This window comes from Mesoplodon densirostris, chromosome 6 (assembly GCF_025265405.1).
Source record: "Mesoplodon densirostris isolate mMesDen1 chromosome 6, mMesDen1 primary haplotype, whole genome shotgun sequence".
NCBI classification, from domain to species: Eukaryota; Metazoa; Chordata; class Mammalia; order Artiodactyla; family Ziphiidae; genus Mesoplodon; species Mesoplodon densirostris.
The window spans coordinates 22376559-22393710 of NC_082666.1; the positions used below are offsets into that span (position 1 = coordinate 22376559).

The window sequence follows — 17152 nt, forward strand, 5'->3', positions numbered from 1 at the left end:
GTAATAAATTAATAACAATGAATGAAAACTTACTACTCCAAAGGAAACCTCCTGATGCAAAGGATCATGTGTTAAGAACTGCAAAGGAGCTGATGGAGGCAATGTTGGGGGATGGGCTGATGGCGGGTAAGTAAAACCTCCTACAGGAAGATGTTCTCCTAAGAGTTCCACTTCGTTTTCTATCCTTTGCAGAGGCTGAGGGGTGGGAAAAAGCAAACTAATATACTTCCAGTATTTAGACAGATGGTGCTTTATAATAACAAAAATCAAAAACCCCAAAAGACATCTTTAAGGTCATGCATTTCTTGATGTTTACATCAATCTAAATTCATACATGTGGACATACAGCCTATAGTAAAATCTTACTGCCTTTACTGAATTTCAGTAAGAAAATCTCTCAAACATGTTATTAAACATTTCTTTCACTATCTGAACGTTCTCTAAAAAATGACAGAAGGAAAGACAAAAAGTCATGTAGTAAAAGCCAATTATATGAAAGTTAATATTACTTTAGTCATGGCACAACTGACCTACATCAGATTTTCAGAAACAACCTTTAACAGATGAAATCAAACACAGTACATATTGTAAATGAGAACTAAATAAGGCTAAATGGAATAGAACACAGCAGGCTGTACACTATAGTAGAAAGCTTACAGGCTTTGGCATTAGACAAACTCTTGGTACTGCAACTAATGAGCCATGTGGCTTTTATATAAATTACTTATAATCTGAATCTCAATACTATCATCTATAGAACTGATATGTTCACAGCCTACTTAAAAAGTGTGTGGTGAACACTGAGACAATGCTCAAAAAGCACACAGTGCTATGCAAAGCACATTTGCTATAGATTTGCTTATTCTGGACATTTCATATATATGGAATCACATAGTATGTGGCCCTTGTATCTGGCTCCTTTCACTTAGCATGATGCTTTCAAGGTTCATCCATCTTGTGTTTGTGTAGTTTGTGTATCAGTACTTCATTCCTTTTTATAGTTGAATAATAATCAACTGTATAGATATGCCATGCTTTAGCCATTCATCAGTTAATGGACTTTTGGACTATTTCCACTTTTTGGCTGTTAGGACATTTTGGGGATAATGTTTTCATTTTGATTCTCTTGGGAACATATATTCTTAAATGTTAGTCTAACTTCTTTCCACAGTTAGAAAATGGCAACACAGTATTCAAATACAAGTAACTGCTAACACTCTACTTTGGAAGCTTATGTACGCTTGATTGAGGAAGCTTATGTATGCCTGATTGAGGAAGCTTATGTACGCCTGATTGAGGAAGCTTATGTACGCTTGAATGATGGCTAAATTTAGTTTTAACCTTGAATTCCCAGGTACGGGAAAAGCTTCCTAAGGAACATCCTGGCATGAATCCTGTCCTGATTCTAATAAAAGATTTTTTGGTAGGAGTAACTTTAACTTTCCAGATTAGCCAGGTAACCTCACCTCTCACCTCTGCCTGAGACCAAACATGATGCATAAATCCTAAGTAAAGGATGGTCAGGCTCTGCTAGAGTAACCGTCAAGCTCCTTTCACAGGGCCAACCATTTCCACTCCAGTTCCACTCTAACCATTTCTATATGTTCTTTCCCCTATTCTCCCTTAATGCCCGATGGTTCAGATGTTCAACTTGGCCTGTCCAAAAGACATCGGGGTCTTCTTCCTGTGTCCTTCCTTCCACTGATACAGTGCTTACCTCTTCCAGGCCTGTGAAATAATATGCCTCTCAGTTATATTCCATCCCCAGGACAGAGTTAACTATATTAATAGACTATCTCACCTACTTTTCATCAAAACACAGTAGAAAACCAGCCTTTGGAAAAAACAATTGCCGTTCAAAGGATTACTTTACTTGCCTAAATGAATATTATTTTAACAAGTATAAATAATTTTATATTTTCATTTTCCATTTTAGAAACACATGAAAGGAAAAACCAGACTGTATTCTTTTTTAGATTTACTTCCCAAAGGACTGCAGATACGAAAGAACAAATTTGATTAGATAAATGACATATAAAATAACTAGAAAAACTTAAGAACCCAAGATAATTCTAGGTAAATTATATCTATATATATTTGTATCAGTGGGGATTCCTTAATTCTTTTAAGAACCAGAGAAGTGCCTAAGTTATAATTTTTAAATGGTAACAACTTACATCTATTGAATTAATCTGTCTTTTAGGTCTAAACATTCTGTGAAAGTTAAAGATATAAGAGTAGAGATACCTACCGATCGTGACTGCTGTGTTTGAAAAGGGACAAACTGGCCTGGAGGTGGCAAATGAGGAGGATGATGGGGAGAAAGGTGAGGAGGATGTAAAAGAAATGGATCGCTAGAAATAAGGGGTGGAAATGCAGCATATGGTACTGGTAAGTGCTGAACTGAACATGCTTGAAGCATCTGTAAGAGAAATCATTATTTTTTGTTAAAAGTATTAGAATATATAATTAATTTTAAAAAACCTATACAGTGAGATTGAAATGTTATTGCCATATCCCTCCCAAAAATCATACCAAATGTTTTAATAACCTATATTAACAATGAAATACTAGTGTATTTTGCATCTGTTAGTAAAATAACGGTAACTAGTAATTATTCTGGATCTTATATAGTTCTTATAAACCAGTCAAAACACTTTTTACTTAAGCTTTTGTAACACCTATGAAATGGAAGGAAAGTGCTGCATAGAAGAGGAATCTCTTTCCACTTGGTTTAAAATATAGCAGATATTACTACTTTCCAAGAAGCTCTCCTTTTCAATCTTGTAGATTTTATTTCTAAGAGCCCAACTCACAACTAAATGCTTTATGGTCTCCCAGTATTTTAGTCTGCTAACTTAGAACACTGGTTCTATAATCTATTACTGAGAAACCAAGCATGGGTAAATTAAACTGTTAAATTGGTGTTGGTATTTGTATGTATGTGTTTGTTTTAATCTCAAATTCAAACAGGGATATTAGGATTATATTAAGATTTAGCAAAGTGATTTACTTTGAAGACATTATTGACCTTCGACAAGTCATTTAAATCCTCTGGTTTTCAGCAACCTCATTTTTGAAATAAGGAGGCTAGACTGGGGGCTGGTAAAGGATAAAGCATAGCTTGTAAGAGGCAGAAAGAAGTGAGCGTGAACCCCTGTTTATTCAAGCTAATTTTCTCTATGATTTTAAGCAAGTCATTTTCAGTTTCATCAGGCTTCCTATAGTGAGGAATAAGTAAGACCAAGTATTCAAAGTGCCTGTTAAAACCCAATAAGTGCTGATCAACTATTAATGTTGATCACTGAAGTCTCTGAGACTTTATTACTAACCAGTCCAATATCCTATGTTAAAACCCCAAGCCCAATCTTTATCAAGGTTTAATTATAAAGTGCTGATATGTGAGGAACAGGCTTTGACCTTCAAAGGATATTAAAATATGTGTAACTTAATTAATGTAAAAACATATCAAGTTTTCAAGCTAATTTTATTAAACTGTTACTGTACAGGTGTTATTGAAATTTCTGTTGCAGTAAAATTGCCTTTTTTACTCGAAACTGAAAAGGTACAAGTCTCTCAGGTTTTGCTTATATAACACATTTAGGCACTCTAAAGAAGGACTGCACAGACTTACTGGAGGAGGCACACTACAGACAGGGAGGTGCTGTCCACTGAAAACCACAGAGCATCCTGGGACCTGTTGTGTACTGCAAGCAGGGATGTGCTGGCCTGTGCAGAGGGGAATCCCATGTGGTGCCACTGTTGTTACTGTGTAAGAAACAGGAACGGTGCCCTGATGGAGCTATTAGGAAAGAAAAATAGAACATCAGAACCTTTAACTGTTTGGATAAAACATCAACTATTAAAAATTAAGATCTGGGCATTTACTGATTCTCCTCTTCGCTGCACATATTTTCACAATGTACTACAGTTTCAACCAAAATATTCTTGTCAAAAGAAAAGAAAGGTGACTGTTTCAAGAGTACTATATGATACCCAGTGACCTGGGTCTAAAGTCTTCCCTCAAAAAGACTTTAAAAATCCAGGAGAATAATGAATTGCTATATTAACTCTTCTAGCCTGCTCTAAAGAGCAGAAATTTTTTCTAAAGAGGACATTTGGAAAAATGAAACACATCTTCTAATGACCTGGTGACATTCAACAGAAAAAAAAACTTTTGTTTAATTGCAACTAGTGAAACAATGTAAAGTACTGATAGTATTTTTAAAAAGTTAAATAATTTCCTTCTTTCCTGGCCAGTTTTATTCCCACCCTACCTATCTGGAAGAAATATTAATAATGTGTTCTCCCACATCATTCTCCATGAGTATATAAACATATGCTAGCATGATTACCCATGAACTATTGTCATGTTTGGTTTTGTTCTTAACAGAAATGAGATATTACCCTGTAACTTACTTTTTTCAATTAATATTATAGATATCACTTCAAGGAAATTAAAAGCAATTCATTCTTTTTGACACTAACAAGATATTTCAAGTACACTCATCACTTTAACACAGTCCTATCATTTATATACTAGTGGACATTCAAGTTGTATTCACTCTTTTTACCAATTCAAATACAACCATAAAAAATGTCACTAAAAAAAAATGTCACTGAACATATATCCTTACATATTAGTTTCATTTATTTCATAGAGGTGACTGGGTAAAGGGGTGAATGTATTTTAAACTTTAGCAAAAGTCTGGATGGATTAAGTCACAATCCCAACAATAACAATAGGACTCCCAGCACCTCCATTCCCAGGTAGATGTATTTGCATTACAAGCATGCTTACCTACTACAAGAATGGGGGAGGTGAAAAAAAAACAATATCACAACCGGCTTGCTTTAAATTTGCATTTCTGATTAGAAAGGTTGAACATCTTTTAATATGTTTATTAACCATTACAAATTTATGTAAATAATCTATATCTTTTGCTCACTGCCCACTTTCTACAAGGCTGTCCATTAACATTATAGTTTGGCTTTCTAATTAGAGATACGTGTAACAAAAATATTTTCCCAGTCTATGTTTTACCTTCTGTTAAACCCTTTATTTAATGGTAAATAAACCCTCCCTTTTCCTCTAAACTGAAATACATCTTTTTTCCATCAATAACTTCCCAAACATACCTGGATCTATTTTCTGCCAAATTTGTCAATTCTAGTATCTTACTAGAAAAGTTAGTAGCTAGTAAGACAAATTCTTCTCATTACCATACTTTCTTTTCATTTTGGGGCCATTTTCACACATTTATTCTTATTTAAATAACCTCAAGTAATTTTATCCAGTTTCAAAACCCACTGGAATCCTAATTTAATTAATTGTATTAAATGTTATTTTACAAAGGACATAATTTTATATTACAGCTTTTCATTGGAATATCATGTCATTACATGTTCAATACTATAGTACTGTACCTTCAAGAAATTAGTCTTCTTCATAAAGATTATATTATTCTTATTAAATTTATTCCTCAAAATTCTTTTGTTAAGTTTGTAGACTTTGTTATATTGCTGATAGGTTATTTTTCTCTATTTCCATGTCAAATTGCCTTTTTTCTTCTTTCTTTTCCTTTTTTGGCCATACAACAAGGCATGCGGGATCTTAGTCCCCCAACCAGGGATCAAACACTTGCCCCCTGCAGTGGAAGCTCGGAGTGTTAACCACTGGATTGCCAGGGAAGTCCCCACGTCAAATTGGTTAAGTGCTAGTAATGAGAAAAGTTACTAATTTTATGTTTCTCGAATCTAACAACGTTATCCAATTTTTTAATTCTAGTACTTTTAAAAATTACAATCTCCTTTTCTATGTATACAACTATATTTGCTAAGGCTCAACACAATTATTTACTCTTGTCTTTCTGCATTACTAATGAAGAACCTTCAAAAATGATGCTCACAGGCACCTATCTTAGATCTGATTTTAATGGATATGTATACAAAATCTTTTTTAATGTTCTGGATTCTACTCCTTTCTCAGAAATAGTATTGTGAATATTTTCTTCCAGACAGTGGCTTGCTTTTTCACCTTTAAAATACTGTCTTTTAGATGAGCAGAAATTTTTTATTTTAATGAAATCCAGTATGTTGGTGTTTTATCAAGCAGCTAGTACTTTATATATCCTGTTTAAGAAATCTTTGCCTACCTTATGAAGACATCTCTTTTATTTTATTTTCTTTATCTTTCACACTTAAATCTAGAAACCAACTTTATTTTTGTGTACTATATAAAGTAGGAGCCAAGGTTCAAATTTATCCACATAGATAACCAGTTGTTTCCACACCATTACTGAAAAAGACCTTCCTTTCTCTCCTGGAATTCCCTTGGCATTTTTGCCAAAAATTAAGTGACCAAAATATATGTCTAAGTCTATTTCTCACAATGAACACAAGTTCTTTAATTTATCAACAGTTCTCTGTATAGTTAGTGCTTTTCCTATGTCTTAAAGAAAGCCTTCCCTACTTAAGGTCATGAAGCCATTCCCATTTTACTTTCTTAAAAGCTTATATTGCCATTAACATTTATGTCTTTGATCTACCTGGAACTGACATTTGTAGATGGTATGAGATAAAGGATCCAGTTTCATGTTTTCATTTGGATATCTAATTGTCCCAGCATCATTTATTAAAAATTCTGTTTTCTCCCAACTCATCTGCAGTTATATATCACATATAAAGTATTCTTAAATCTGTTAGTTTATCTCTGGGCTTTATATTCTATTTCACTAGCATATTTAATTATTCTGGCAAAAATACCTTCATATAGCTTTATAATTAGTCTTAATAATTGGAAGAGCTACTCTACCCACCTTGTCCTACTTCAGAATTATACACCAGAGGTTCTCTTAATTGTAGTGTGCATTAGAATCACCTGGGTTAAAACAGATTGCTGGATCCCTTACCTAGTAAGTCTATTGTATAGTCTGAGAATGTGCATTTTTAACAAATATCTAGGTGATGCTGCTGCTGCTGATCAGCTGATCCAAGACATACTTTGAGGACCAAGCGGCCTTAGAGATTCTAGACCAGAGTGTTAGTTGGCCAACTATTTCATAAAGGGCCAGAAAAGTAAATACTTTAAGTTTGTGGGCCATCCTAGTCCCTGCACAAAGCAGCCACAAATGACAGATAAATAAATAAGCATAGTTGTATTCCAATAAAACTCTACAAAAACAGCCAGCAATACTTTGCTTTTCCGTGCTCTGGATAATCCCAGGTCCTTTAAAATGCCACAGAAATCGCAGAATCAGCTTCTCAAGTAACATCAAAAACCTTACTGGAAATTTACTTGGGAGTACAGTAATTCTACACACCCTGTATATCAGTATTGAAAGCAGAGAGTTTTTACAAATTTGGATCTTTCAAGCCAAATCTTTTAGTATTTAGACAGTTTTATAACCTTCTACAAAGAGGGCTTGAACATCTTTTGTTAAGATTCTTAACTTCCTTCATATTATTTTGATTTTTCAATTTTACTTTCTTATTTGCATATTTACAATGGAGAATTTCAAACATGCTCAATACCAGTATAATGAACCCCCATATCTAGCACATAGCCTCCAAAACCACAAAACCATATATCCAATCCACTCCCATCAACTTCTCCCTTTCCTGTACTTTTCTGAAGCAAATCCCAGGAACCTATCACTTCATAAATATTTCAGTACTTATTTCTAAAAGACAACACTCAAAGCACTCAAAGTTTTACCATTAATTATGCTGTTTGAAATAGGTTATGTGGAGCAAACGTAGAAGATGGCTGTGTGGGAATATGCGGAGCTAGCATCTCCCCACAACTAGGGCACCTGCCAGCCCCGCTGGTGGGGGACTCTGATGCCCAAGGAGATGGGAGGAACCCCGAAGTGAACTGGTAGGATGTAGGGGGACTGAGGGGGGAGGAGAAGTAGAGGCCAGACAGGATCAGTGCCCCTGAGGCCGGGGAGATCAGGAGAGGCAGGTGGGAGGCGCCCTCCCAGACCAGAGGAGCAGGAGAGGTGGGAAGGAGTTTGCCCCACCCACTCTAGCCCAGGAAGCCTGCTGGGCCCCCAGGTGAGGTCCCCTGCCCTCTGAGACCAGAGGTGGGGGGCATACCTGGGTTCTTTCTGTTTCTTGAGCCTAAGCCCCACCCCCCAAAGCTCCCAGGGCCTTTTCAAGCCCTGTGGGTCCTGAGCATTGGCCCCACCCACCGCCCAAATCTCACCCTTGCTTAGGCCCCACCCTCCACAGCCAAGGCCTCCCCCCGCTTTTTTTTTTCCATTTCCCCCCTCCTTTTTTTTTTTTTTTGGCAGTACGTGGGCCTCTCACCATTGTGGCCTCTCCCGTTGTGGAGCACAGGCTCCGGACGTGCAGGCCCAGCGACCACGGCTCACGGGCCCAGCCGCTCCGCGGCATGCTGGAGCCTCCCGGACCGGGGCACGAACCCATGTCCCCTACATCGGCAGGTGGACTCTCAACCACTGCGCCACCAGGGAAGCCCTCCCCCCTCCTTTTTACTACTGTGGTACTGATGTACCTTCCAGTTGTTGATTCATCTATATTTCTATTTTTATATTCTTCCTAACATCTGTTAGTTTCCTAGTCTAATTTTATTTTTTACTTTGTTATTGTTGTGGTTCCCACCCCCGCAACCGCACCCCAGGCGGCTTGCGGGATCTTGGTTCACAAGCCTGGGGTCGGGCTGAAGCTCCTGCGGTGGGAGCTCTGAGTCCGAACCACTGGACTAGCAGAGAACCTCAGACCCCAGGGAACATTCATCAGAGTGAGGTCTCACAGAGTTCCTCATCTCAGCACCAAGACCCAGCTCCACCTAACAGCCTACAAACCGCAGTGTTAGAAGCCTCAGGCCAAACAACCATTAAGACAGGATCACAATCGCACTCATAAAAAAAGAAAAAGAAAAAGAGAGAGAGAGGATGCAAAAAAATATGTCACAGATGAAGGAGCAAGGTAAAAACCTATAAGACCAAATAAATGAAGAGGAAAAAGGCAATGTACCTGAAAAAGAATTCAGAGTAATAACAGTAAAGAAGATCCAGAATCTCAGAAATAGAATGCAGGCACGAATGAGAAAATACAAGAAATGTTTAACAAAGCTCCAGAAGAACTAAAGAACAAACAAACAGAGATGAGCAACACAATAAATGAAATGAAAAATACACTAGAAGGAATCAATAACAGAATAACTGAGGCAGAAGAACAAATAAGTGAGCTGGAAGACAAAATGGTGGAAATAACTGCTGAGGAGCAGAATAAAGAAGTAAGAATGAAAAGAACTGAAGACAATCTCACAGACCTCTGGGACAATACTAAATGCACCAACATTCGAATTATAGGGGTCCCAGAAGAAGAAGAGAAAAAGAAAGGGTCTGAGAAAATATTTGAAGAGATTATAGTTGAAAACTTCCCTAACATGGGAAAGGAAATAGTCACCCTAGTCCAGGAAGCACAGAGAGTCCCATACAGGATAAACCCTAGGAAAAACATACCAAGACACATATTAATCAAACTAACAAAAATTAAATACAAAGAAAAAATATTAAAAGCAGCAAGGGAAAAACAAAAAATAACATACAAAGAAATCCCTATAAGGTTATCAGCTGATTTTTCAGTGGAAATTCTGAAGGCCAGAAGGGAGTGGCAGAATATACTTAAAGTAATGAAAGAGAAAAACCTACAACCAAGGCAAGGATCTCATTCAGACTCTATGGAGAAGTCAAAGCTTTTCAGACAAACAAAAGCTAAGAGAATTCAGCACCACCAAACCAGCTTTACAACAAATGCTAAAGAAACTTCTCTAAGTGGGAAACATAAGAGAAGAAAAAGACCCACAAAAACAAACCCAAAACAATTAAGAAAATGGGAATAGGAACATACATATCAACAATAAACCTGAATGTAAATAGATTAGATGCCCCAACCAAAAGACAAAGACTAGCTGAATGGATACAAAAACAAGACCCATATATATGCTGTCTACAAGAGACCCACTTCAGACCTAGGGACAAATACAGACTGAAAGTGAAGGGATGGAAAAAGATATCCCATGCAAATGGAAATCAAAAGGAAGCTGGAGTAGCAATACTCATATCAGATAAAATAGACTTTAAAATAAAGACTGTTACAAGGCCTAAGGAGGGACACTACATAATGATCAAAGGATCAATCTAAGAATAAGATATAACAATTATAAATGTTTAGGCACCCAACATAGGAGCACTTCCATACATAAGGCAAATGCTAACAACCACGAAAGGAGAGATCAACAGTAACACAATAATAGTAGGGGACTTTAACACCCCACTTACACCAATGATCATCCAAACAGAAAATAAAGAAGGAAACACAAGCTTTAAATGACACAATAGATCAGATAGATCTAATGGATATTTATAGAACACTACACCCACAAGTGGCAGAATACACTTTCTTCTCAAGTGGACATGGAACATCCTCCAGGACAGATCACATCTTGGGTCACAAATCAAGCCTCGGAAAATTTAAGAAACTTGAAATCATAACAAGCATCTTTTCTGACCACAACGCTATGAGACTGGTAATCAATTACAGGGAAAAACCTGTAAAAACACAAATACATGGAGGCTAAACAGTGCGCTACTCAATAACCAAGAGATCACTGACCCTGATACCAAAACCAGAAAAAGATATCACAAAAAAAGAAAATTATAGACCAATATCACTGATGAACATAGATGCAAAAATCCTGAACAAAATACTAGCAAACAGAATCCAACAGCACATTAAAAGGATCATACACCATGATCAAGTGGGATTTAGCCCAGGGACACAAGCATTCTTCAGTATACGCAAATCAAACAATGTGATACACCACATTAACAAATTAAGGAATAAAAACCATATGATCTCAATAGATGCAGAAAAAGCTTTTGACAAAATTCAACACCCATTTATGATAAAAACTCTCCAGAAAATGGGCATAGAGGGAACCTACCTCAACATAATAAAGGCCACATATGACAAACCCACAGCAAGTATCACACTCAATGGTGAAAAACTGAAAGCATTTCCACTAAGATCAGGAACAAGACAAAGATGTCCACTCTTGCCACTATTATTCAACATAGTTTTGGAAGTCCTAGCCACAGCAATCAGAGAAGAAAAAGAAGTAAAAGGAATACAAATTGGAAAAGAAGCAGTAAAACCATCACTGTTTGCAGATGACATGATACTATACATAGAAAATCCTAAGATGCCACCAGAAAGCTACTAGAACTAATCAATGAATTCGGTAAGGTTGCAGGATACAAAACTAATGCACAGGGCCTCCCTGGTGGCGCAAGTGGTTGAGAGTCCGCCTGCCGATGCAGGGGATACGGGTTCGTGCCCCGGTCTGGGAGGATCCCATATGCCGCGGGGCGGCTGGGCCCGTGAGCCATGGCCGCTGAGCCTGCGCGTCCAGAGCCTGCGCGTCCGGAGCCTGTGCTCCGCAACGGGGGAGGCCACAGCAGTGAGAGGCCCGCATACCGCAAAAAAAAAAAAAAAAAAAAAAAAAACTAATGCACAGAAATCTCTTACATTCCTATACACCAACAATGACAGATCAGAAAGAGAAATTAAGGAAACACTCCCATTTACCACTGCAACAAAAATAATAAAATACCTAGGAATAAACCTGCCTAAGGAGGCGAAAGACTTGTACTCAGCAAACTATAAAACACTGATGAAAGAAATCAAAAATGACATAAACAGATGGAGAAATATACCATGTTCTTGGATTGAAAGAATCAATACTGTGATCTACAGATCACAATACAGCAATCTACAGATTCAATGCAATCCCTATCAAACTACCAATGGAATCCTTCACAGAATTCGAACAAAAAAACTTTACAATTCGTATGGAAACACAAAAGACTCCAAATAGCCAAAGTAATTTTGAGAAAGAAAAACGGAGTTGGAGGAATCAGGCTCCCTGACTTCAAACTATACCACAAAGCTACAGTATTCAAGACAGTATGGTACTGGCATAAAAACAGAAACATAGATCAATGGTACAAGACAGAATGCCCAGAGATAAACCCACGCACATATGGGCACCTAATTTACAACAAAGGAGGTAAGAACATACAATGGAGAAAAGACAGCCTCTTCAATAAGTGGTGCTGGGAAAACTGGGCAGCTACATGTACAAGAATGAAATTAGAAAACTCCCAAACACCATACACAAAAATAAACTCCAAATGGATTAAAGACTTAAATGTAAGACCAGACACTATAAAACTCTTAGAGGAAAACATAGGAAAAACACTCTTTGACATAAACCACAGCAAGATCTTTTTTGACCCACCTCCTAAAGTAACAGAAATAAAAACAAAAATAAACAAATTGGACTTAATTAAACTTAAAAGCTTTTGCACAGCAAAGGAAACCATAAACAAGACAAAAAGACAACCCTCAGAATGGTAGAAAATATTTGCAAATGAAACAAAGGATTAACTTCCAAAATATACAAACAGCTCATGGAGCTCAATATCAAAAAAACAAACAATCCAGTTAAAAAATGAGTGGAAGACCTAAACAGACATTTCACCAAGGAAGACGTACAGATGGCCAAGAGGCACATGAAAAGATGCTCAACATCACTAATTAATATTAGAGAAATGCAAATCAAAACTACAATGAGGGGCTTCCCTGGTGGCGCAGTGGTTGAGAGTCCACCTGCCAATGCAAGGGACATGGGTTCGTGCCCGGGTCCGGGAAGATCCCACATGCTGCGGAGCGCCTGGGCCCGTGAGCCATGGCTGCTGAGCCTGCGCGTCCGGAGCCTGTGCTCCGCAATGGAAGAGGCCACAACAGTGAAAGGCCCGCGTACTGCAAAAAACAAACAAACAAACAAACAAAAAACTAAAAATAGAACTACCATATGACCCAGCAATCCCACTACTGGGCATATACCCTGAGAAAACCATAATTCAGAAAGAGACATGTACCACAATGTTCACTGCAGCACTATTTACAATAGCCAGGACATGGAAGCAACCTAAATGTCCATCAACAGATGAATGGATAATGAAGATGTGGCACATATATACAATGGAATATTACTCAGCCATTAAAAGAAATGAAATTGAGTTATTTGTAGTGAGGTGGATGGACCTAGAGTCTGTCATACAGAGTGAAGTAAGTCAGAAAGAGAAAAACAAATACTGTATGCTAACGCATATATATGGAATCTAAAAAAAAAAAAGGTACTGATGAATATAGTTGCAGGGCAGGAATAAAGAGGTAGACACAGAAAATGGACTTGAGGACATGGGGTGGGAGGGTGAAGCTGGGGCAAAGTGAGAGTAGCGTCGACATATACATACGCTACTGAATGTAAAATAGTTGGCTAGTGAGAAGCAGCAGCACAGCACAGGGAGACTAGCTCGGTGCTTTGAGATGACATCGAGGGGTGGGATAGGGAGGATGGGAGGGAGGCTAAAGAGGGAGGGGATAGGGGGACATGTGTATGCATATGGCTGACATGCTTTGTTGTGCAACAGAAACTAACACAGTATTGTGAAGCAATTATACTCCAATAAAGATCAAGAAAAAAAAGAAAGAAATAGGTTATGTGAACTCACTGTAGATCTATTTCTGTTGGTTTTCATTTGTAGTCCTTTTTTCCTCACGTACTTGGTTAACTTTTGTTTATTGCTTACTGTCCTTGAAAATTTGATGGAGGGAATTCTTTGAAAACTAGCCTGAAGATTTCTTCCTCCAACGAGAATCTGCATGTTTTCTAGGCCCCTGCAGTCCCAAGTACTTTCACTAATTGCACAGTCTGATGTGAATTTGGCCACAAATTACATCTGTTTCTGGTCACTCTTATTCTAAGGATACAGACCTTTAAGGTGACTATTTTACATAAGAAGGGTCATCTATGTAGGAAGGGACTCCTTAAACAGTGGTCTCTGATTCCCATTCTCTTGTGCCTCACTTAAAATTGAAGTTCAAGCTTGCATAAATGAACATGCCTTCAGGATAGAACTAGCATCCCTACTATCCCTTAAATTTTGACCTGGCAATTCCTTCTGATCTTTAAGCTCTTTTGATGCTTTTAGGATATTATTAATAATTTATACAGTATAGTCAATTGTCCTCAATCAATGGGGATGCTCTCAATAACCTTGCCTACCAGCTCTAGAAAATAAAACTCCCTTTTCCATTATAAGACCTGTTATTGGACATGATGGCTAAATTTTATATTTTTGCATCTATTAACAAAACATTCTCCCTTTAGAGTGTTGATGAAATCTATTACCTTAAAAGATTTCCTGGGCTTCCCTGGTGGCGCAGTTGTTAAGAATCCGTCTGCCAGTGCAGGGGACTCAGGTTTGAGCACCAGTCCGAGAAGATCCCACCTACCATGGGGCAACTAAGCCTGTGCACCACAACTACTGAGCCTGCTCTCTAGAGCCTGTGAGCCACAACTACTGAAGCCTGTGCGCCTGGAGCCTGTGCTCCACAGCAAGAGAAGCCGCTGCAACAAGAAGTCCACGCACAGCAACAAGGAGTAGCCCCCGCTCACCACAACTAGAGAAAGCCTGCGCACAGCAACGAAGACCCAATGTAGCACCAACGCAGCCCAAAACAAAAACAAACTAAAAAAAAGTTTTCCTAATGTTGAACTTATCCTGCATTGCCAGGATAAACTCTAATAATCATTATTTCAACTTTGCTAATAGACTATTTTAGTATAACACTAGCTATGGTTTATTATTTAAAGCATCTGCATCTGTATTCAAGAGGGAAACTAGTTGAACGCTTTCATCTGTTGTACTGTCTGAGGTTTTATTATTAAGGTTATGTAAGCTTCACAAAATATACTTAGAAAATTTCTATCTTTGTCTATGATCTGGAATAGTTTAAATTGGAACTTTCAGTTCTTTATAGAGATTAGACAGAATTCAGATGTAATCTATAAAGACACGTTTTTTATCATGCCTTTAATTTCTTCCATAGCTATTGGTCTGTTCAGGTTTTCTATGTCTTGTGTTGTTCTGGTGTTTACATATGCAATTGTTTCATTTTTCAATATGTAGACCCAATAAGTAACTTTACATAAACGAGATACCATCTTTTCTGAAATTAAGTCTTTTCCTTTTCTTTCTTTGGTTCCATCTCTACCCTCCTTCCCTTTCCCTTCACTTTAGCACTCACCCGCCTCACGCCTAGTATATATATATTTCTCTGTATTTTTCTCTATGTTCAGAGTCCCATGTATACAAATATTTAATCACCATGTTTTACAAAATTGAACATAACACTTTCCTCAATTTTGTTTTTCTTGCTCAACTGTATCTTGCAGATATCACTCACATTCCTGGCATAATTCTAAGTAATTCTTTGTAATAGATACATTCCATGGTATGAAGGTATCATAATTTATTCTACTATTCTACTAATGATAAGCAATCACTTCATTCATGCTTTGTTTCTATGGATTTGCCTATTTTAGACATTTCATATAAATGAAATCAAACTGAATCTGTGGCCTTTTGTGACTGGCTTCTTTTACTAAGCATGTTTTCAAGGTTAATCCATGTGGTAGCATGAATTAGTACTTCACTAATTTTTGAGTGAGTAATATTCCACTGCACAGATATACCATATTGCATCTATTCATCAGCTGATCGACCTAAGTTATTGCTTTCTGTACACGTAATTTGCATTTAGGCACTGTATCAAATTCTTTCAAAGTAGAATATCTTGTGTTTTCTTCTACTTACAATTATGTAATGAGAGGGAGAAAGATACAGTGATTTCTTTCAATGTTTTATATCCATTACAATATCATTCTGCATTTGGTAGAACTCTTAATATAACAATGAATAAATATGAACAAAGCAAGTATCTCTCTAGTTGCTGATCTGTCACTCACAGATTAGGATACTTGCTATTAGTTTTATTTATTATAATTAATTTCCTTCTTGCTCTATTTTGTTAGAGTTCTTAGTAAACTTAGACTTTTCAACATCTTTTTATTATAATCATATGCTTTTTCTTCTATTATTTGCTGATGCGATATGATTTTCATACAAAACTATCGTCTATTACTTGGAATAGATCTTATTTGGTCACAGTTTATTACTCTTTTGATATGGTGCTATAGTGTACTTTCTAAACATCTATTTAGAAATTCTGCCTATGCATTAGGGAGTTTGGGGGGATTACTATCTTTATTTGTTTTTGGTATTAAAACTATGCTGGTTTCACAAAATAGAGAGTTTGACTTAAAAAAAAAAAAAAGCCGCCTGGAATTATTTGAGTGCTCTCTAAAGGTTAGAGAAAACAGCTGTGAAGCTATCTTGTCACCGTGCCTTGGTAAATCTCTGATTAGCTTTCACACTTCTGTGGTAATTCAAATTTTCCTGTTATTCTTGGGTCAATTTTTGGAACTTCCTTTAAGTTTTCTTTTGTCCCCCCCAGGATTATATATAAAATTTCATTATAATAGTTAATAATGAAGCAATACTTGAGCACTTACCCTAGTTTAAGTGCTCAGAATGGATTAACTCTTAATTCTTTCAACATCCCTTATGAAACAGGTGCTATTTTCATTTTACAACTGAAAAAATTCTTTGAATGTTTCCTACATATAGAGATATATCTTTTTATCATTCCTACTCTTCTTTACATTTGTTCTTTTTTCTATAACCAAGCTCAGAAGAGGTGTGCCATCCTTACCAACTTTTCAAAGCACTAGGATTGGGTTTTCTTTGTGCTACTTCCCTTATTAAAAGAATAGATTTTCGGGCCTCCCTGGTGGCGCAGTGGTTGAGAGTCCGCCTGCCGATGCAGGGGATACGGGTTCGTGCCCCGGTCTGGGAGGATCCCATATGCCGTGGAGCGGCTGGGCCCGTGAGCCATGGCCGCTGGGCCTGCGCGTCCGGAGCCTGTGCTCCGCAACGGGAGAGGCCACAACAGTGAGAGGCCCGCATACCGCAAAAAGAAAAAAAAAAAAAAAAGAATAGATTTTCAAATCATTAGTTTTAATTGTTTGTCTGGTAAGTTATTCATCCCAATTCCTTTTGGTTTATTCTGTAACATTTCACCCTAATTACACAAGCAATTAGTGTTCATAATGAAGGTTTATAAAAATTTCTTGGAGAACAGCTTT

The 17152-nt window shown here is 37.3% G+C and overlaps 1 protein-coding gene across 8 annotated transcripts in view; it reads right to left on the reverse strand.

Annotated features, from left to right (window-relative positions):
• The window catches only part of RNF38 (ring finger protein 38), a 134757-nt gene that overhangs the window by 13010 nt on the left and 104595 nt on the right, over positions 1-17152 (reverse strand). For all 8 annotated transcript variants that reach the window (XM_060101413.1, XM_060101417.1, XM_060101409.1 and 5 more), the window contains 3 exons: positions 3635-3802; positions 2252-2422; positions 34-195 (listed from right to left, as the gene is read on the reverse strand). In XM_060101413.1, coding sequence (XP_059957396.1) covers positions 34-195; positions 2252-2422; positions 3635-3802 — 501 coding nt within the window. The remainder of the gene's footprint in view (positions 1-33; positions 196-2251; positions 2423-3634; positions 3803-17152) is intronic.